This window comes from Cheilinus undulatus, linkage group 22 (assembly GCF_018320785.1).
Source record: "Cheilinus undulatus linkage group 22, ASM1832078v1, whole genome shotgun sequence".
Taxonomy (NCBI): domain Eukaryota; kingdom Metazoa; phylum Chordata; class Actinopteri; order Labriformes; family Labridae; genus Cheilinus; species Cheilinus undulatus.
In genome coordinates, this window is record NC_054886.1 from 21047924 (window position 1) to 21066110 (window position 18187).

Sequence of the window (18187 nt, forward strand, 5' to 3'; positions counted from 1 at the left end):
GAGCAACTCTGTGACTGCTAAGTGGTAAGAGTAACTCTGTGAATGCTAAGTGGTAAGAGCAACTCTGTGACTGCTAAGTGGTAAGAGTAACTCTGTGACTGCTAAGTGGTAAGAGCAACACTGAGACTGCTAAGTGGTAAGAGCAACTCTGACTGCTAAGTGATAAGAGTAACTCTGTGACTGCTAAGTGGTAAGCGCAACTCTGTGACGTTTAAGTGATAAGAGCAACTCTGTGACTGCTAAGTGGTAAGAGCAACTCTGTGACTGCTAAGTGGTAAGAGTAACTCTGTGACTGCTAAGTGGTAAGAGTAACTCTGACTGCTAAGTGATAAGAGTAACTCTGTGACTGCTAAGTGGTAAGAGCAACTCTGTGACGTTTAAGTAGTAAGAGCAACTCTGTGACTGCTAAGTGGTAAGAGCAACTCTGTGACTGCTAAGTGGTAAGAGCAACTCTGTGACTGCTAAGTGGTAGGAGTAACTCTGTGACTGCTAAGTGGTAAGAGCAACTCTGTGACTGCTAAGTGGTAAGAGTAACTCTGTGACTGCTAAGTGGTAAGAGCAACTCTGTGACTGCTAAGTGGTAAGAGCAACTCTGTGACATTTAAGTGGTAGGAGTTACTCTGTGACTGCTAAGTGGTAAGAGCAACTCTGTGACTGCTAAGTGGTAAGAGTAACTCTGTGAATGCTAAGTGGTAAGAGCAACTCTGTGACTGCTAAGTGGTAAGAGTAACTCTGTGACTGCTAAGTGGTAAGAGCAACACTGAGACTGCTAAGTGGTAAGAGCAACTCTGACTGCTAAGTGATAAGAGTAACTCTGTGACTGCTAAGTGGTAAGCGCAACTCTGTGACGTTTAAGTGGTAAGAGCAACTCTGTGACTGCTAAGTGGTAAGAGCAACTCTGTGACTGCTAAGTGGTAAGAGTAACTCTGTGACTGCTAAGTGGTAAGAGTAACTCTGACTGCTAAGTGATAAGAGTAACTCTGTGACTGCTAAGTGGTAAGAGCAACTCTGTGACGTTTAAGTAGTAAGAGCAACTCTGTGACTGCTAAGTGGTAAGAGCAACTCTGTGACTGCTAAGTGGTAAGAGCAACTCTGTGACTGCTAAGTGGTAGGAGTAACTCTGTGACTGCTAAGTGGTAAGAGCAACTCTGTGACTGCTAAGTGGTAAGAGTAACTCTGTGACTGCTAAGTGGTAAGAGCAACTCTGTGACATTTAAGTGGTAAGAGCAACTCTGTGACATTTAAGTGGTAGGAGTTACTCTGTGACTGCTAAGTGGTAAGAGCAACTCTGTGACTGCTAAGTGGTAAGAGTAACTCTGTGACTGCTAAGTGGTAAGAGCAACTCTGTAAATGCTAAGTGGTAAGAGCAACTCTGTGACTGCTATGTGGTAAGAGTAACTCTGTGACTGCTAAGTGGTAAGAGCAACTCTGTGACTGCTAAGTGGTAAGAGCAACTCTGTGACTGCTAAGTGGTAAGAGTAACTCTGTGACTGCTAAGTGGTAAGAGCAACTCTGTGACTGCTAAGTGGTAAGAGCAACTCTGTGACTGCTATGTGGTAAGAGTAACTCTGTGACTGCTAAGTGGTAAGAGCAACTTTTTGACTGCTAAGTGGTAAGAGCAACTCTGACTGCTAAGTGGTAAGAGCAACTCTGTGACTGCTAAGTGGTAAGAGCAACTCTGTGACTGCTAAGTGGTAAGAGTAACTCTGTTACTGCTAAGTGGTAAGAGCAACTCTGTGACTGCTAAGTGGTAAGGGTAACTCTGACTGTTGAGTGGTCATCAGATTACAAAACACCTTTCAGCAACAAAAAGAGGCATATGTTTGTCAGAAGGCATCAAATCTATTTCTGTGGGAAGACCTGAATAACAGTCCTTTTTTTACTCTCTCTCTGGCTGTTTCAGTCTCCAACAAATTTCAAAGAAAATATTTATCTCTTTAGTAGCCATATGTTCCTTGACAGAAAAACATTTAAAAAGTTACCTTTACTAATGAATAACCAGTGAGGTCAGTTGTAAACAGTAAATTCTTATGTTGGAGGACCAAAACAAGGAGAACTCAGAATAAAGACAAACAGCAAATTCAAGCCTGAATCCTTGTTGACTCATCACAAGCAGGCTTCAGATTCACTGTAGCAGCTTCAACGTCCAGGTTTGTTTAGGTTCGACTTAGCATCAAATACATCCTGGTAAATGTTTAGATAGCATACAAGTCTCTCTAAAAGATGAAATATATATATATATATATTTGCATAATTTATATTACAAGATCTTTATTTGAAACCCAGCTTTAAATTTGGCCATTGAAGTTGTCTACTCAAATGTAACAGTTTCTTAATTAAGTCAACTGTTTTTAAAAAGCAGAAGGCAAAGGCAAAAGGCAGCCCTGTAGTATCAATACACAGCAGCCTTTTGTTTTCAGAGATGGATACTTGAAAGAAGAAACTGTGAAAACTTTGAACTGTTGTTGGCCTCAAGTCTGCAGTACTGTAAACAATATGCGTGCATCTGAAGTTTGGCAAGGTTTCACTTCTGTCAGCACAGCTTAGACTCACTTTGGCTGGCTAGCCATCAGGGCTATGAGAGAGCATTATGATAGAGAAATGCACTGTCATGAGATGTAGATATCTATCAATCTGCTCTGCATATCCAGACAGAACATCACTGTAGATGTAGAGAGGAAAGCTCTGTTAGACAGTAATCAGGGTTACTAATGAAAATACACCCTTTATTAAACATAAATCAAACACTAATGCAAAGATTAATAGTTGTCATTGAAGAATACACTGTAGGAGAGGATGGGTCTTATATAGTATGCCACTGAGGTAAAATGTTAAAAGACTCAGGTTTTGAAACCATGGCTCTACTGATGAAAATCAAAAGAGAAAGAAAGAGTTGATGCTTTTTTTCTGATACATTTTAAATGCAATAGTGCATTAAATCTGAACAAAACAGGCACAACAGAATGACCCAAATAAATCATTCATTTAGGATATTTGAAATATTTAAATGGGTCCTATGTTTGGTCAAAACCATTAAAGGGAGAATGGAAAAACAAAAAGCATTCCCAGGACAGGAAATACTGTGTTCCTTCAACTATAGCGCACCGGCCACTTGCATTATATTTTTTAAAACCAATTAGTCTTGGTTTAAAAATGTGATGGGTTGTCTTTGTGCTAAACTCATTTAAATATGAGGCATCAGGATGTTACAGTACCTCTCTCCATACAATTGAAGTCACTACAAATATGGACAACCTAAATTTATTTGACAGAGATACTTTATACTGTCAGTATTCTTCCGTTTTTACCAGGAGAGGGTGCTATTTTCATTTAGCGCTGTTGTTCACAGTAGCTGGAGTAGCAGCGTCACTTTCATAGTGGATGGTAATCTGGCATTACCATAACCAGTAAAATTTCTGCCTCCGAATAGATTTGACATAGCGTCATCACCAGTTTAAATGTACGTGTTGTGTTGTAGTGCACAAGGGAGGTATAACTGATGTTGCCGTTAGCGATATGTGTCAAACAACAGCTGTGTCTGAGTCTAGTCATCAGCATGTTTGACTCAAGCCTTAAGAGCAGCCAGACAACTAACCAGACATCACCTATTCTTGTCAGTGTGATTAACTTGAAGCAAAAAACACAAGTTCCCTCATCTTAAAGTTTGATGCCTGTATTAACAGCAACATACAGCAAGTGTTCTCACTTTGTACAGTGTCGCTGTTAGCCTGTCTGGGGCCTTAACAAAAGCTGTTAGCTGCAGGGTTAGAGGTAGTCAAAAAATGGCTAAGACAGGTGATAGAAGGGGGCGAAAGTTGGTGAAAAGCAGCAAAATGGTTTATAGATGTCAATAAGAAACTGCAAAAATTGGTAAAAAATGTCAAATATGGGTAAAAATTGGCATAAAGGGTAAAAAGCAGCAAATATGGGAAAAAATTGGCAAAAATGGTCAAGAAACTGCAAAAAAAATGGGTAAAAAGTGTAAAAAGTTGCTAAAATGAGAAAAAAGTGGCAAGCATGGGTAAAAATGGGCAAAATTAATCAGTAGTGGCAAGACACTTGAATATACAATTTACTGCACATTACCCCTTTTAATTTTGCAATATGAAATAATACCATTTCCATAAAGGGTATCAAAAATACTGTGATATAAATGTTAGGTTATATTTCCCAACCCTAGTAACTAACCAACCTCAAAGAGAAAAACACTTAAATTTGTAAAGAAAAATAAGGAAAGGGGATTTTTTGTGTTTTGATTGTCAGATAATTTAAATCAGAGCTACATTTGTTCAGTAAATATCTCTTCACACTGACAAAAACTCTAAAAAATGTCCTTCATTTGGATATGCAAGCAGAAGACAAAGGTAACCTTGAAGTTATTCAGCAAATCTCATGGTTGCATAAATGAAAAGGGGAGGGCCTAACTGACTTCAACCTCATGCCTGTAAAAATCGAAAATCATAAAAGAAATTCTATCATGAATCCATCAAGTTTCTATCTGTTTTGCACAGCAGTCCAGCTTTTTTGGAAATAAGGTTATAAGACAAAAGAAAACACAGAACCAACAACCTCTGCTCTTTGATACACAGACAATGGGAGTACGACTGTCAAAGCTGTGCTGTCCAAGCAGTCACAGCGTCATTCTGTAGATCCTAATGGAAACATCCAGATAAATAAGCAGACATTACTGATAGGATGGGCGGGTCTAATCAGCTAAAGTAGTTCCCGCTCCGCCATATTCTGCAGATCCATCTGGCTGATTACTGATCTCCTTGGGCCACACACGGCTCATCCTTTTCATTTCTAAAGGACAAACACGTCATGTACCCGCTGTGTTTTTTCACTGTCCTGACACGCTGACTCACACACGCCTCCACACATTTTGTTTTTTGCTTCCAAGTGTTCATACCTGGCACCTGACACTTGCCGGGTGAACAGCATGGAGCCCAGCTGAGTCACCGCCTTGTCGCTCTCGGCCTGGAGACCGTCCAGAGACATGGCTGTTGAGAACAGAGAAGGGCCACGCCCATGACATAAACACAGGAAATTCTTTTTTTCATTTAAAACCTGCTTTAATGAGGATATAAGCGTTTTTACACCACAAAATACTCAGTTCTGGACCTGCGCCTTGAGCTTACCCAGTGAAATGGGGTTATGTGGGGTGTGAAGCAGTCTCTCCCCGTGTGCTGAGGCCAGACTCTTCAGCTCCTGAGCCAGCAACAAATAAATCTCCTGCAGGACATGCAGACACAGAGAAGAGGCACAGAGACACAGTTGGAGGGAGCGGGGGCCATATGATAGAGCTATAAATAGAAACACAATTCTCCTTTTGGATCCTGCCACAGCCTTATTTTAGCAGAAGCGGCAGCAGCCTTGGTTTTTATTGCTAATCAAGCAAATCTATTCACATGCCTCCTATCCCCCTTCTCTTCTGTGAGTATTTCCTTACAAGCTTAAGCACAAGCAAGTGTCCACTTCCCCTCTATCTCTAGCAAGAATCTTAACTCATCTACCTCAGGGATCAATTAGAGAAGCAGAAGAGGAGGGAGGCATGCTTTTACCTTGAGATTTAAACATCCTCGTGTTTAAAAACATGCTGACAACTGTGTTTAGTACAGAGTCTTAAAAAGATGCTTGCATGGAAGCAAAGCCTGGATGGATATGGGTGGGAAAGCAGCAGAACTACACATCCCAGTGTTTGGGTTGGCGTTAATTCCCCAAGGAAGCATCATACACTACAGGAGCTTTTTTCTGCAACAGTGGGAGTGTGTCAGCGTACTCTGCTGACTCATACTTTCCAAATCTAAAAACATCTCAAAAGGATTTTTTTTCTGTCATGGCCCAAAAACAAACAGCCTTACAATGATGTCTCCAAGTGGCCCTTGTTCTCTGATAACAATGGGTGACTTCTTCATCCTTCGAGAGGGACGGGCGCGTGTGATGGGAGGGGGTGCACGGGGCGTATGACTCCAAAGACAATAAGATTCTGTACAAGAAAAAAACAACTCATCATCTGCTGGCTGTAATCATCCAAAATGGTTGCACGGGGCTGTAAATGAATCTCAGCAGATGAGATTTCTGAATTATTTAAAGCTTTTGACCCCTGGAGAGGGGTGGGGGAAATCACTCAGTTCTGCAGACAATATGGAAAACTGGCCTTAGGCATGAATTATGCATAGTTAGGCCCAGCAGAAATCAATAATCTGAGAGGCCACAGGAGTAACCTCCATGTACATTTCTCTTTTTGAGTTGGAATTATCCTGATAGTTCTTCGAATATTGGATTTGGCTCACATTGTCCACTCTGAGTGTGACGACATAGAGTCCTCCAGGAAAAGATTTTTGTACTCCTTGATTGCAGTCGACCTGTGGTTTAACATCTCAGCAATGTTTGAGAGAAATAGGAAAAACTTGAGCTAAACTTCAATACAGTACTATGATCCTGCATGGTGCAGTGTCATATCCTTTCATATCATACTCTGATTAGTTTTTGGGTTTAAGTCCAATTTGCTGAAAGAATTTTACTACAAGGAAATGTCAGAAGATTTAATCAATCACCTCTCTGAGAAAAATCCTCAGACTCATTTGAGTGTGCTACAGACTCAGATTTACTCTTGCACATTTTCAGGACATCTATGGTACAGCAGATGTGAGGTGTGAGAATGCTGCAGTGCCTTCCACTTGAAGAGGGGTACTGCTGCATTGTGAGCAACGCTGCTTTAAAAGCAGAGAGCCACCAGGGGAGGTTTTGCTGAAACTTCTGGATCAATTTTATCTGGCTATAGCATAATCCTCCCTCCACAGCGTTTGTATCCGAGCCAGAATGCAGGTAAACAAAGAGCTGTACACGCAGTCGTGACATGTGACGCACTGCAATTCAATATGACTTATGTAAGCTGGGTTTTTTGGGCTTCAGGGGAAAGATGTTGACACAGCATGCATGGAAACACAATCAAGCTGGCATTGCTGCAGTGTTTCACGGAAGTTATTAACATATAAAGCCTTAAAAAGGCGTATGGATGTGTGTGCTCACCTTTCTTTCTGAGAGGAGTTTCTTATAGCCGTTGGCTCCCAGAGTGAGAAGGGTTATGAGGACGTCAAGGGAAGGCGAAGCCGATGCTCGACCTGGACAGAGAGGGCCAAGAGGTGACTTTGGTGAGGAGGTGCATAAACAAGAGAGCCTACTGTGGGTTAAACTAATCATGGGCATCAATATCCACTCCAAAAATGAATGAACAGATAACTGTTGAAAGATTGATGGATTTACAGGTGAAGAATCTCATACATGTGTATCAAAAATAACAATCTACTAAAAAATGTTATAAAATACTCATTAGATCTACTGTGCATTCCTTGCTAACACAGAAGGGGAATTAAAGTCCAATCATGTTGATCCAGCTCATAGTCCAGTAAAATAAACCTAAAAATAACTACTGAAAGTTGAGCACAGTCTGAAACAGTCAAAAATAACAAAGAACTACTATGTGCTCTCTAATATATACATAAACAGAATAAAATGCAACCTTACATTAATGAGTAGTAACACAGTTGTGTGTTACACTGCAGGAAAGCTTGAGCAATGTATATTGTATTATATTTCGAATGCAATGTAGAATGCATCCATACAGTGGACACCCCCAAAGATTGGGATCACACTTAGGTCTGTTCACGGTAGGGCTGAGAAATTTGCAAAAATAATGTAATTGTGATTTTTTTTCCCCAAATATTGTGATTTAATATGTGATTATTCTTGGGTAATCTTGTGTATTTTTTGACAAATTCAAGCAATAAATAATTCCATAAATAAGAAAATGTGTATTGAAAACAATTACATTATTTCCGAAGCACTTAATCCATAGTAGCATGAATCTGAATATGGGGTGCAACAAGCTTTAAGCTATAAAGGAGGTGGCTGGGATGGAGGAGGTGGGGCTGGCTACAATCTGATCACAGCTGGAGTATGACTTTTGTGAAGGAGCACTGGGCTTCATCAGTTTTAGATAGAATGAGCTAACTATTTTTGCTCAGATTGCAACGGAGATGTCATTTGCTTTGTTTTAGGGCATTATTACTCTTATGTCACTAGTTTTGATTAAAAAAAAAATACATAAAACACAAAAAGAAGGATTTTTGTAAACCATTATAAAAAATTTGACATTTAATGTTTGCATAATGTGCATAAAATCTCTGCCACTGCAAAAAAACAAGATTTATTTAACTGGTATTTTGTCACATTTTAAGTTTAAGAAAGATTGCAACTTCTGCAATTTGAAAATTGCTGCAGGCCATATTGCGATTTATTCAAATTTAAGATTAATTGCCCAGCCCTAGCTTGCAGGACTGGTATCAGCCCAGGCATTGCATGTTTCAAGGAGTGTTTTAATCAGAAAAAACCTGCATGTAATTACAATTTACAGTGTGCCACGTGTCACTTTAGGTGGTGCTGACATATCCATGGCTACACCGTGGGGCGGCAAGAAGCAAGGGATGTCTAATCCAAAGCACCAAAGGGATGCTCAGGCAGAATCCCCACACAGCCATCTCACCTGCAGGGTCACAACTGAGGTCGGAAATAGCTAAAATCTTGTTATTGCTGTAATTTAAGCTTCTTATCATCAATATATGCAACTTTTACATTTCTAAATACGTGGCTTCGGCTGTTGGCAAGCAGCCTGATGAATTGAAATCAACGCCTTATTTAATTGGTAAAAATAGAGAGGAAAAAAGAATATGTTTATCAAAAAATAATAATATTAACAGTAAATTTATATGTGGAACAGGATCTTCAACGTAAATGTATGTTAATAAGTCTGTTGATTTGCATAGATTGCACATCTTCTCCTTGCTGTGCTCTAGAGGAAGAAACCCAAACAGCAGCATTTCCCCACAGCTTCAAGATCAGCACCTTGGACAGTGCTACGCCCCTGACCCACAGCGACATAGCGTCACTCCAATGGAGTGGTGGGTGCATAAGGCTTGGGAAGGCTAAGCCCCCTCACACTTTCTGTTGGCGAGTGTCTGTAAGATTCGCAATGCTCCATATTTGGACACGTTTTAAAAACTCTTCAAGCTTACAGTCTCTCCTAAACATGCCCTCCTTAATTCACTCAACTTAGTGTTTATCTTTTGTGCTGTGTCTTGTTTTCTGCAAAGCGATCTTGGGTCTCATGAAAGGCGCTATAGAAGTCCAAGCTATTATCATTATTACTAAATGTAAAACAGCCTGGTAGTGTTCCTAATGTATAGGCTGCTTCAGGCTGTGGGTAAGCAGGTAAAATAAACACTCATCATATCCACTCAGCCACGTCCTGACCTGTCAGTAAAGCATCATATCTATAAATATCCCACCAATCAATGAAAATCAAGCATTGTTTTTGCAATGCAAGAAAACTAAACAAGAAAAGAAATGAAATCTAGTCAGTGTATGAGGAGAGAAGCAATTAGTAATGATAAAGTAAGGCTAGGTATTTAACCAATCTTTATAAAAATGCAATCATTGATGACTGTATACAATGTAGCTCAAACATAGTGTTGTTAATTCTTACCTGGGTACATTTTGCTTATCTCTTGTATAAAGGCCTCATCAAAACCTGCAATTATGGCGCCACCTACTGGAACCATGAAGTTCTTGTCCAAGCTCTGTACAAAGGCATCGATTCTTCCAACTCGAGCTCCCTGACGAGACAGGAAACCGTAACATTACTGTATCTGCTCTGCACAATGAATGAAAAAACGTGAAGACACTTTTACATCATCAAGACTTGACACACACAATCCAGACAAGCATGGGTAATAAACGAGTGGAGCCTACCTGCTGTATAAGGTGCATGCATTTGGACGACTGTACTCCATATGCATTGTTAACTATATGTGGAATGTCGTATTTGGCACACATGGCAGAAAGCTCCTCAAGCCTAAAAACAAGATAACGATAATAATCAGAGTGCATGTAATTAAATACTTGCATATACAACCTAAATTCCCAAAAAGTTGGGGCGCTCGATAAAATGCAAATAAAAAAATAATGATGCAATGACTGTCAAATCTCATAATCTCATATTTTATTCACAATAGAACATAAACATATCAGATGTTAAAACAGAAACATTTTACCATTTCAGAAAAAATATCAGCTCATTTTGAATTTGTGGCATCAACATCTCTTTTATAACCAGTCATGGTATCAATTTGTTGCCTATTAGTCTAATTCATCATAAAATGCTCCTCTGGCTGTTTTTCATAATACTACTTACTTTTCCAGCTTTTGTTGCCCCATCCCTACTATGTTGAGATGTGTTGCTGCAATCAAATTCAAAATGAGGCAATGTTTCTCATAAGATGGTAAAATGTCTCACTTTCAACACTGAATATGTTGTTTATGTTTTACTTATATTAAACTATGGATTCATGAGATTTGCAAATCATTGCATCCTGTTTTTATTCACATTTTACACAGCGCCCAAACTTTTTTGGAATTAGTGTTGTATAAATTAGTTACTGTGAACATAATGGGTGAAAATGGGGTGTATTTTCACCTGTCAGGAACCCTTGGGGCAAAGCAGGATGTAGTTGAGTGAACACACAGGATGTTGTCAGCTCCAATCTCTGTGATTTTTTGCTCAACTGCTTCCAAGTCCGTCCTTAACTCGTCCCCTTCGAGAACATTTTCCACTACCACCGGTTCAAAGCCTGAGTGAAACAGTCAAGTATTACAGAATCAGAGATATTCAACATAGACGTCGCCTCAGAATCACAATCTACTACTATGATAGTGGTTTCCTTAAGAGTAAAAAGCCAATAAATAAGGGTGTCATCATCACCTGCTGTGATCATGGCTTTGAAACAGGACTTCTGGTCGATGCGAGGCCAAATGATGTAGCGAGCCTTGGGCCTCCGGTGACGGAGGGTCAGGAAGCACAGAGTCAAGCTCATTCCTGTTGCCATGGGAACCACAAAGCAGCTCGCCACGCTGCGGACACCTGTGGTCCAGAAAAAACAGAGCAGGGTTATCCAATCACAAAAACACCCTACAAACTAGGCAATTAAAGGGAAAGTCTACGAATTTTAAACAGAGGTTCATTTGCTCCAAACTAGGACTTGCTCTGACTGTGAAGCTATCAGCTATTTTCTCTGGTGCTTAAGCAAAAGCTTTTCAAAGTGTTGACGCAGTAATGCTGATGCTGTAAGTAGAATCACTTGTGGAGGTTTGAAGTTTGAAAGGTTGGAAGTGTAAAATGTAGTCTAATCTTAGAGAAAACATACCTGAGAGCCTGAGGATGTCCAATACGACTGAATTGGTGAGTTTGTTAAGCAGACTGGATCCTGCAGCTTTGGGCTGAATGGCAGCAATGTCACCTGAGCGGCCAATGCCGTGGATCAACCTGGACAAAAGAGCTGAGGGTCACAACAGGAACTAAAGCTTTAAAGCAGGCAAGATGACAAATGAAGATTTTTTTTCCATATAAACTGCTGATAACAAGGTCAACAGTCAATGAACTTTCAAAATCAAATACATCATTCACCTCCATATCCTTAACAGTCAGATTTTAGGAAGTCATACTTGAAACACATTTATTAGAATGGTCAATACAGGCATGAGTGAAACAACCATACCAAGTTGACGCAACAACATCCAAAGTGTCTATCTAATCATAAGAGTCACCGTCAAACCTGTAATGTCTTCGGGCCACAAGGCTAGACGCCACTCTGCCTTCCCTCTCTCCAACACCACAGTTTCCAAGGAAGTTATTGCTGTCCATCACTGCCAGCTCATTCAGGAAGAGCTCTATGGTGCTCTCACTCCAGCCCTCCTCGGGACACTTTCCCTGCAACACACACAGCATGAAAAATAGATGAATCTGCAGTGAGCTTGTTGCAAAATTTAAAGGCAGTTTCAGAGCTTACCTGCTCCAACAGGTGTCTGATGAGCTGCTCATGGCTTCGGCGGGCCTGGCTGCCTTGTCGAATGTAGGAGGAGGAGACGATCTTCTCACTAAGGCTGAAGTTTTCACTGTTCATCTCTGTCAAACAAACAGATTTTTGTTTGTGAGAAAAAATGCCTGTAACTGAAGACAGCCTGGCTTTTTCCAGACAATCCTAACTCTTACTGCAACTTTTTGGAAAAAATGCAAAATATACATACAGTGCTTAACAAATTTATTAGACCACCTGTCATATTTGCCTCAGAGACCATCCAGCATCATGAAGTGCTTTAATGTGGACTCTTTCATTTTCAGTGAGCTCTCCACGTTTTAGCATTTTGAACAGGAATGAGGAATTTCAAACTGAATTCACCTTTTTAGACCCAAATTTGAGCCAGCTCACTGGGCTTCTCTGAGAAGTCAGAAATGAATCAAGCATAACATTCAACCACTAAAACTCATTTTTCTGTTCAGGAATGCAAGTAAATAACTATAATTTGACATATTAATCAAGAAATATTAATGTGCCTTACTATTTTTTTCAGTTTTTTTGTAAATAAGTAAATTTGAAAATTAATGGATAACAATAATTATTATATTTTAGCATTAAAAATATCATTTTGGTAAAGTGCCTCTACATATAGGTGTAGTAACCATTGTAGAAACATAAAAAATGATTTTGGTAATTACCAATGCTGTTAATTTAGGGCAGCTGTGGTATAAACCTTACTTTTTTTTTTTTTGCTTCCCGTTTGTTTACCTCTGTTGTAATATGTATCAATTTTACTGCTTTTACAGTTTTGCAGCTCGTTTTACCTCGCTTTACTGTCTGTTTTTGCCCTCTTATTTACATTTTACTGCTTTTTCTCATTTATCTCCTGTTTTGTTTTTACTCCTCCTTGTTTCTCTTTTAATTTCTCATGTTTTAATTCTGGTCCTCTCGGTCTCAGCCTGTGCAGCTGGGTTCCTGGATTGCCTGGGTTCCTACTGTTCCTATTATTTTATGGTACTTGGTGTCTGTGCCTTGCCCGCATCCTGATGATGTACATGATGTCTTAGTTGTGTAGAATGGCTTCATGTCTGCACTCTGATATCTGTGATGTCTTAGTTTGCATGGCTTCACATGACATCTAGGTTTTGATGTATATTGATCTTGATGAATTACTACCTCATCCATATTCCTGTTTAGTTTCTTTAAATGTGTGGATTCTGCTGATGTTGTCTGCATGTCACGTTCTGTCTTCTTATCTTTTCTTTGGGTTGTTGCTTTGTTCTTCTGCTTGCTTCTGCACTTGTCAAAGCACTTTGTAAACCCATGTTTTTAAAACTGCTATACAAATAAAGTTATTATTATAGTTACTATTATTATTATTATTATCATCTAAATAACCTGGTTGGAGACTCATTCTCATTATTCGGTTGGACATTAAGATCATACAGTATTTAACTCCCTCAGGTATCAAAAGTAGCAACTCAGTACTTTCAATAAACTTTGAATGAACTACTCCCTATTTTTACCTGAGTAATTTTATAGAGCAGTGATTTTACTTCTACTTTCATAAGTTTTAGCCAAATTAATCGTATGTTTACTTGAAAACAATAGTCTTGTACTTCTTACACTTCTGAACAAAGGCCTCTATTTTCCACAACCGCGGTAATAACCAGATAACACGGTCACCAGATAACACGGTCACTCGGTGAGCCGAAACACCTGCTCCTCTCTAAAGTTTCTTTAGATAGTACTCCTCTGTTTATCTTACTTTTAACACCAAAACCTTGCACAGCAGCGCCAACATACCACACATATAAGTTATGAACACAGCGCATTTTTGTTTAGTTAATGCTGAGAGTTTGCTGATACTTTTACACACTTCTACATGTAACTTACCTTACAAGCAAGACTGCTAGCAGCTCTGCTAAACTAAGCTAAGCTACTGTTCCCGCTGCTGCAGCAGACCCTACAGCTTCAAATAGGCTGTTTTCACGCATGACAGTTGGTAAGTTTCTTACCGTAAAGCCTCTCTGTGAGCGTCAGTCTGTCTCAAACAGTACAAACCGCGTACAGACTTTACACGGGGATGAAAACACACAGGGGTAGAAGGCAGCATGGATTCAGGGAATCAACGAACAAGTTACGTCATGAAGTCACATGACCTAGGAGACCTGATCATGTGACGTGCACTGCCAGCCCTATGTGCAGAATGTCATTCTGTTGCTAGACTGTTGTTTCTGCCAGTGCAATTTCTGCGTTTGGTAAATATTTCATACACAAAATAGAACTTTAAAATCGTCCCCTATTTTTGTTACCTTTTTGAATGAATTTACATTTAACCTTGAAAATCTTTACATTTAATGAACGAAACACAAAAACTAACATACGGACCACTGACTAAGAAGCTCGATATAAAATTCATTACTCTTAGTGTGTCTTTTGATCTATTTTGATATGAAATTATATATACCTTATTATATAATGAACTCAGCCCCTTGTATCACAGATGTATTTTGACTTATTTTATTTAGATAACTGATATAACTTTTCTTTATATTTCATTTGAAGAAGGGAAAAAAAAACATTTTTTATAATAATTAACTTTGATCCTCTGTCCTCTGTATTTGTTTTCCACAGTTGCCCCATATACTTTAAGTTATGAAATGTAAATTTCGCCATGTTTGTTTACAAGTGTCGTACGTTTTACAGTTTCATTAAAAGTTTAAAAAGAAGTCTGTTGCTGGTCCGTCATGTCACCTCTCAACTTAAATTTATTTATTTTTAAAATATATTTTTACATTAAATGCTAAATACCTTGCACTATATTTTTGCGACAAAAAATTAACCACAAAAATATATTTTTAAAAAAACTGATAATGGTGGAAATGGGATTTTTTCAAATAATGAAAAATAAAATAAATTAATTATCAAATAAGAATATATTTGAAATTGTTTGAATTTTCATTTTTGCCACTATCTGTACTGCCCATTTTGGCCACTTTGAATCCATTGTTTTCACTTGTGACTCCTTCTTACCCGTTTCTGCCATATTTGACCAATTTTAACCAGTTTTTGCCACTATTTGCCTATTGTTGCCTCTGCTAATGATTTTTTTGCCACTATTAATCACTTTAATAACTTTTTTTGGCTGTTTTTGAGACTTTCAGCCAATTTTCAGCTTCTTTTAACCAACTTTTTGCCTCTTTTGACCCACTTGCACTTGTTTAATAGTGAGGAATAACATGAAACATGGAGGCTATAGACATGTAAGTACTCGACTTTTGTCGTTTTTGAAAAGAAAAGAACTCACTGCTGTTCTTTATTCCACTTTTTACACCCTTTTTGTCTCTTTTGTCAGATTTTTTCCGACTTTTTAATCCCATTTCACCACCTTTTACTGCCCATTTTTGTTCATTTAAATCAATTTTTTGTCATCTGTAACTAATTTTCACTACTTTTTATGCCCATTTTTGCCATTATGCACCAACTTTTGCCTCTGAAAATAAACACATAAACACGCAACTGGATATTCTGCACACCACTGACAATAAAATCACACTTCATTCTTTTTTGAAATAAAAATTCTAATCAATCATTATTCAAACATAAATTGATAGTGTTGATGACATAATGTTATTTTATAGTGTTGCCTTAAATTGACAAAGGAATCAGGGGCAGTGTAAGAAATCTTATCATTCATAAAATAGCAGAGGAAAATCTGTTTGAACAACTTATAAAACCCCCACAATTTAAAAAACACCACATCATTTAAATAAATAAATAAATAAATAAATAAACATGTTTCAGTCAAATTCAGTAACAACAACTTTATTATAACATTACTGACCCCCTCCAGGGTCAGTTGGTTTAAAGCATCTTGTTCATGAAAATGCAGATAACACACAGTGGCACTGACAGAAACTATGTATTTGTGTATGTGTAACCTCAAACACTGATGTGAGTGCTCTGTAAAGTCACTGGCACTGATTGATGTATGTGCAGATTGTTATTAGGGGGATTATTAACATGATTCAAACACTATGAAAGAGTTCACAAAGAAAACACATCTACTACTGTAAATATTTAGGACATAAAATTTTCATACATGTTTTACAAGTAACAAATCAAATTCAAATGAAGAAATAAAAAAAAAATACTCTGAAAAAATAGTTTGTAAAAGAAATCAGTCTGACATTCAAAATATCACAACATCATATGCATGTATTTTGGCACCAGCACTTTACTGTAAGGTCATGTACTAACTTATAAAGTTATTTAAAACAATGGCCAGCGAATACTTTTCACTGACAACATGTAAAAAAGTTTCTCTGCAATATGAGACAGATATGAAGAGTTCAGCATAAATCCATGATTGAGATTTATAAACTTTTCTCCCACTGAGCACTCAAGGTTATAGATAGATAGATAGATAGATACATACATACATACATACATACATACATACATACTTTAATGCTGAAGAAAATTAAACATAGCAGTCAATAATATTGATAATAAAGTAGTAATAGTAGTAATGAATAAATATTTCACTTGTTGGATTAGAAATTGGCTATATAACAGGAAATATCTGAGTAGTTGTTATATTGAAACACATTCAACATGTTGAAGAAAAAATCAGAGTAAATAAGAAAAATTAACATGATCACGTTACTTTGATAGACATTAGATGTAAATTAATTTAATACCAACTATTACGAGAAAAAGGACAATTAATATTTGACAAATATTTTCGTAATTTCAAAAAATAAAACAAAACCAAAAAAAGGATGACTACTAGCCCATAAATACGTAAAATGAACATTGATTCCCCCATTACTAAGGTAAATTATTTGTTTCAATGAATCCGATGATCCTGATGAAGATTTTACGCAGACTGAAATCCCCTGAAACACGAGATTTACTTTGAGCATTTCGATGTGAAAGTAGGTTCAATGTGATCCAAAATATTCAGGGAGAACATTTTCAAAAATCCTGATGTTTGTCTTTGCTGCAAAGGGGATAGAAAGACGGCAATTTGATGGCATAGCAGGGCTTCAAACTCAACAGCTATGCCAACATCTTGCCTTCCTTCCTGTACCCATGTTCACGGAGTTTAGAAGTACTGTCCATTCTTAAATCAGGCCCATCTTCATCTAAATCCGGGATATCTGGGATTAAAATATACATGTGATAGAAGAATATTCCTATTAGCACTTCATGCATGTCAAAACGTGCTGTAGCTGAAGACGACACCGCGTAACTCCAACGGGTTTGTGCGTAATTACGCACGTATAATCTCACAAAGATAATTCCAACAAGAGGAAATAACGTGAAAGTATTAAAAAAAAATACAAAAATGGCGTTTTAAAGAGAATAGTTCTAGGCCTGATCTCTCCCGCCAGTTTTCGCCCTGTTGCTTCATCCTCACGCCTACCTGTTGAGGTGTGGAAACCACATCCAGCTCTGCCTCGTTCGCTGTCCTAGATCCATGTGTGCTCGTGTCAGGCGTCAGCAGAATAAAAAGTAGGCTGAGGGTGGAAGTCTGCCTTCCGCCGCCCACTCCTGAAGGAACCGGGCAGTGTCATATATAGCAAGGTTTACGGGGCAGTAGGTGTGTTCGAGGGGCTGGGCACTTTTGGGCGCTGGCGAGGAATCCCGTTGGCCTAATTACCAGAGGGACACCCACGTATAAAGACAATCTAGTGATGAAATCCTTCAGAATCTGCAAACACTCTCAAAGCAACACAGTTGTAAGTAAATGAATTAATCAACAAATAAAATACATTTAAACACCCTTATCTGTGCCACATGTCTCTGATGATCCATGATAAAACTTTTAAAACCATACTTGCAGATACCATAAATAAAAGGTTTTCAAACCTCTTCAGAAGTTTTTTATTAGAATTTCTTTCTCGACGAATTTATCAGATCATTTTTAACCGTATATGATGAGAACCTTGGGTACACGACTGACTAAATGCCCAGAGAGCCAAAGTGGTCCCAGTTTACCAGAATCTCTGACTTGCTGACCCACACTAAAACAAAGCCTGAATGAGGAATCTTGTTCATTAATGAATCACACAGAATGATTCAAAAGCAGTCTAGACCAGAAAATGGAGACCATCCACTTTAAAATGTGAGCACTCTTTCTGACCTTTGACTACAAGCACATCCATACAGGCAGAGTGTGTGTATGTTTAAGCAGATTCACAGTGATTTATAGTATTTTTCTCTCACAGAAAATAAACAGTGAATCACATCTGTTGTACATAACT

At 38.3% G+C, this 18187-nt stretch overlaps 1 protein-coding gene across 1 annotated transcript in view; it reads right to left on the reverse strand.

Moving 5' to 3' along the window:
• The window catches only part of sepsecs (Sep (O-phosphoserine) tRNA:Sec (selenocysteine) tRNA synthase), a 16711-nt gene extending 2654 nt beyond the window's left edge, over nucleotides 1-14057 (reverse strand). Inside the window, exons 1-11 of the mRNA XM_041779697.1 lie at nucleotides 13931-14057; nucleotides 11904-12019; nucleotides 11670-11824; nucleotides 11262-11380; nucleotides 10820-10978; nucleotides 10535-10688; nucleotides 9811-9913; nucleotides 9545-9674; nucleotides 7033-7124; nucleotides 5139-5232; nucleotides 4910-5000 (exon numbers count right to left, since the gene is read on the reverse strand). Of these exons, the coding sequence (XP_041635631.1) occupies nucleotides 4910-5000; nucleotides 5139-5232; nucleotides 7033-7124; nucleotides 9545-9674; nucleotides 9811-9913; nucleotides 10535-10688; nucleotides 10820-10978; nucleotides 11262-11380; nucleotides 11670-11824; nucleotides 11904-12017 (1211 nt within the window). The 5' untranslated portion in view covers nucleotides 12018-12019; nucleotides 13931-14057. The remainder of the gene's footprint in view (nucleotides 1-4909; nucleotides 5001-5138; nucleotides 5233-7032; nucleotides 7125-9544; nucleotides 9675-9810; nucleotides 9914-10534; nucleotides 10689-10819; nucleotides 10979-11261; nucleotides 11381-11669; nucleotides 11825-11903; nucleotides 12020-13930) is intronic.
• Between the last annotated feature and the right edge of the window lie 4130 nt (nucleotides 14058-18187).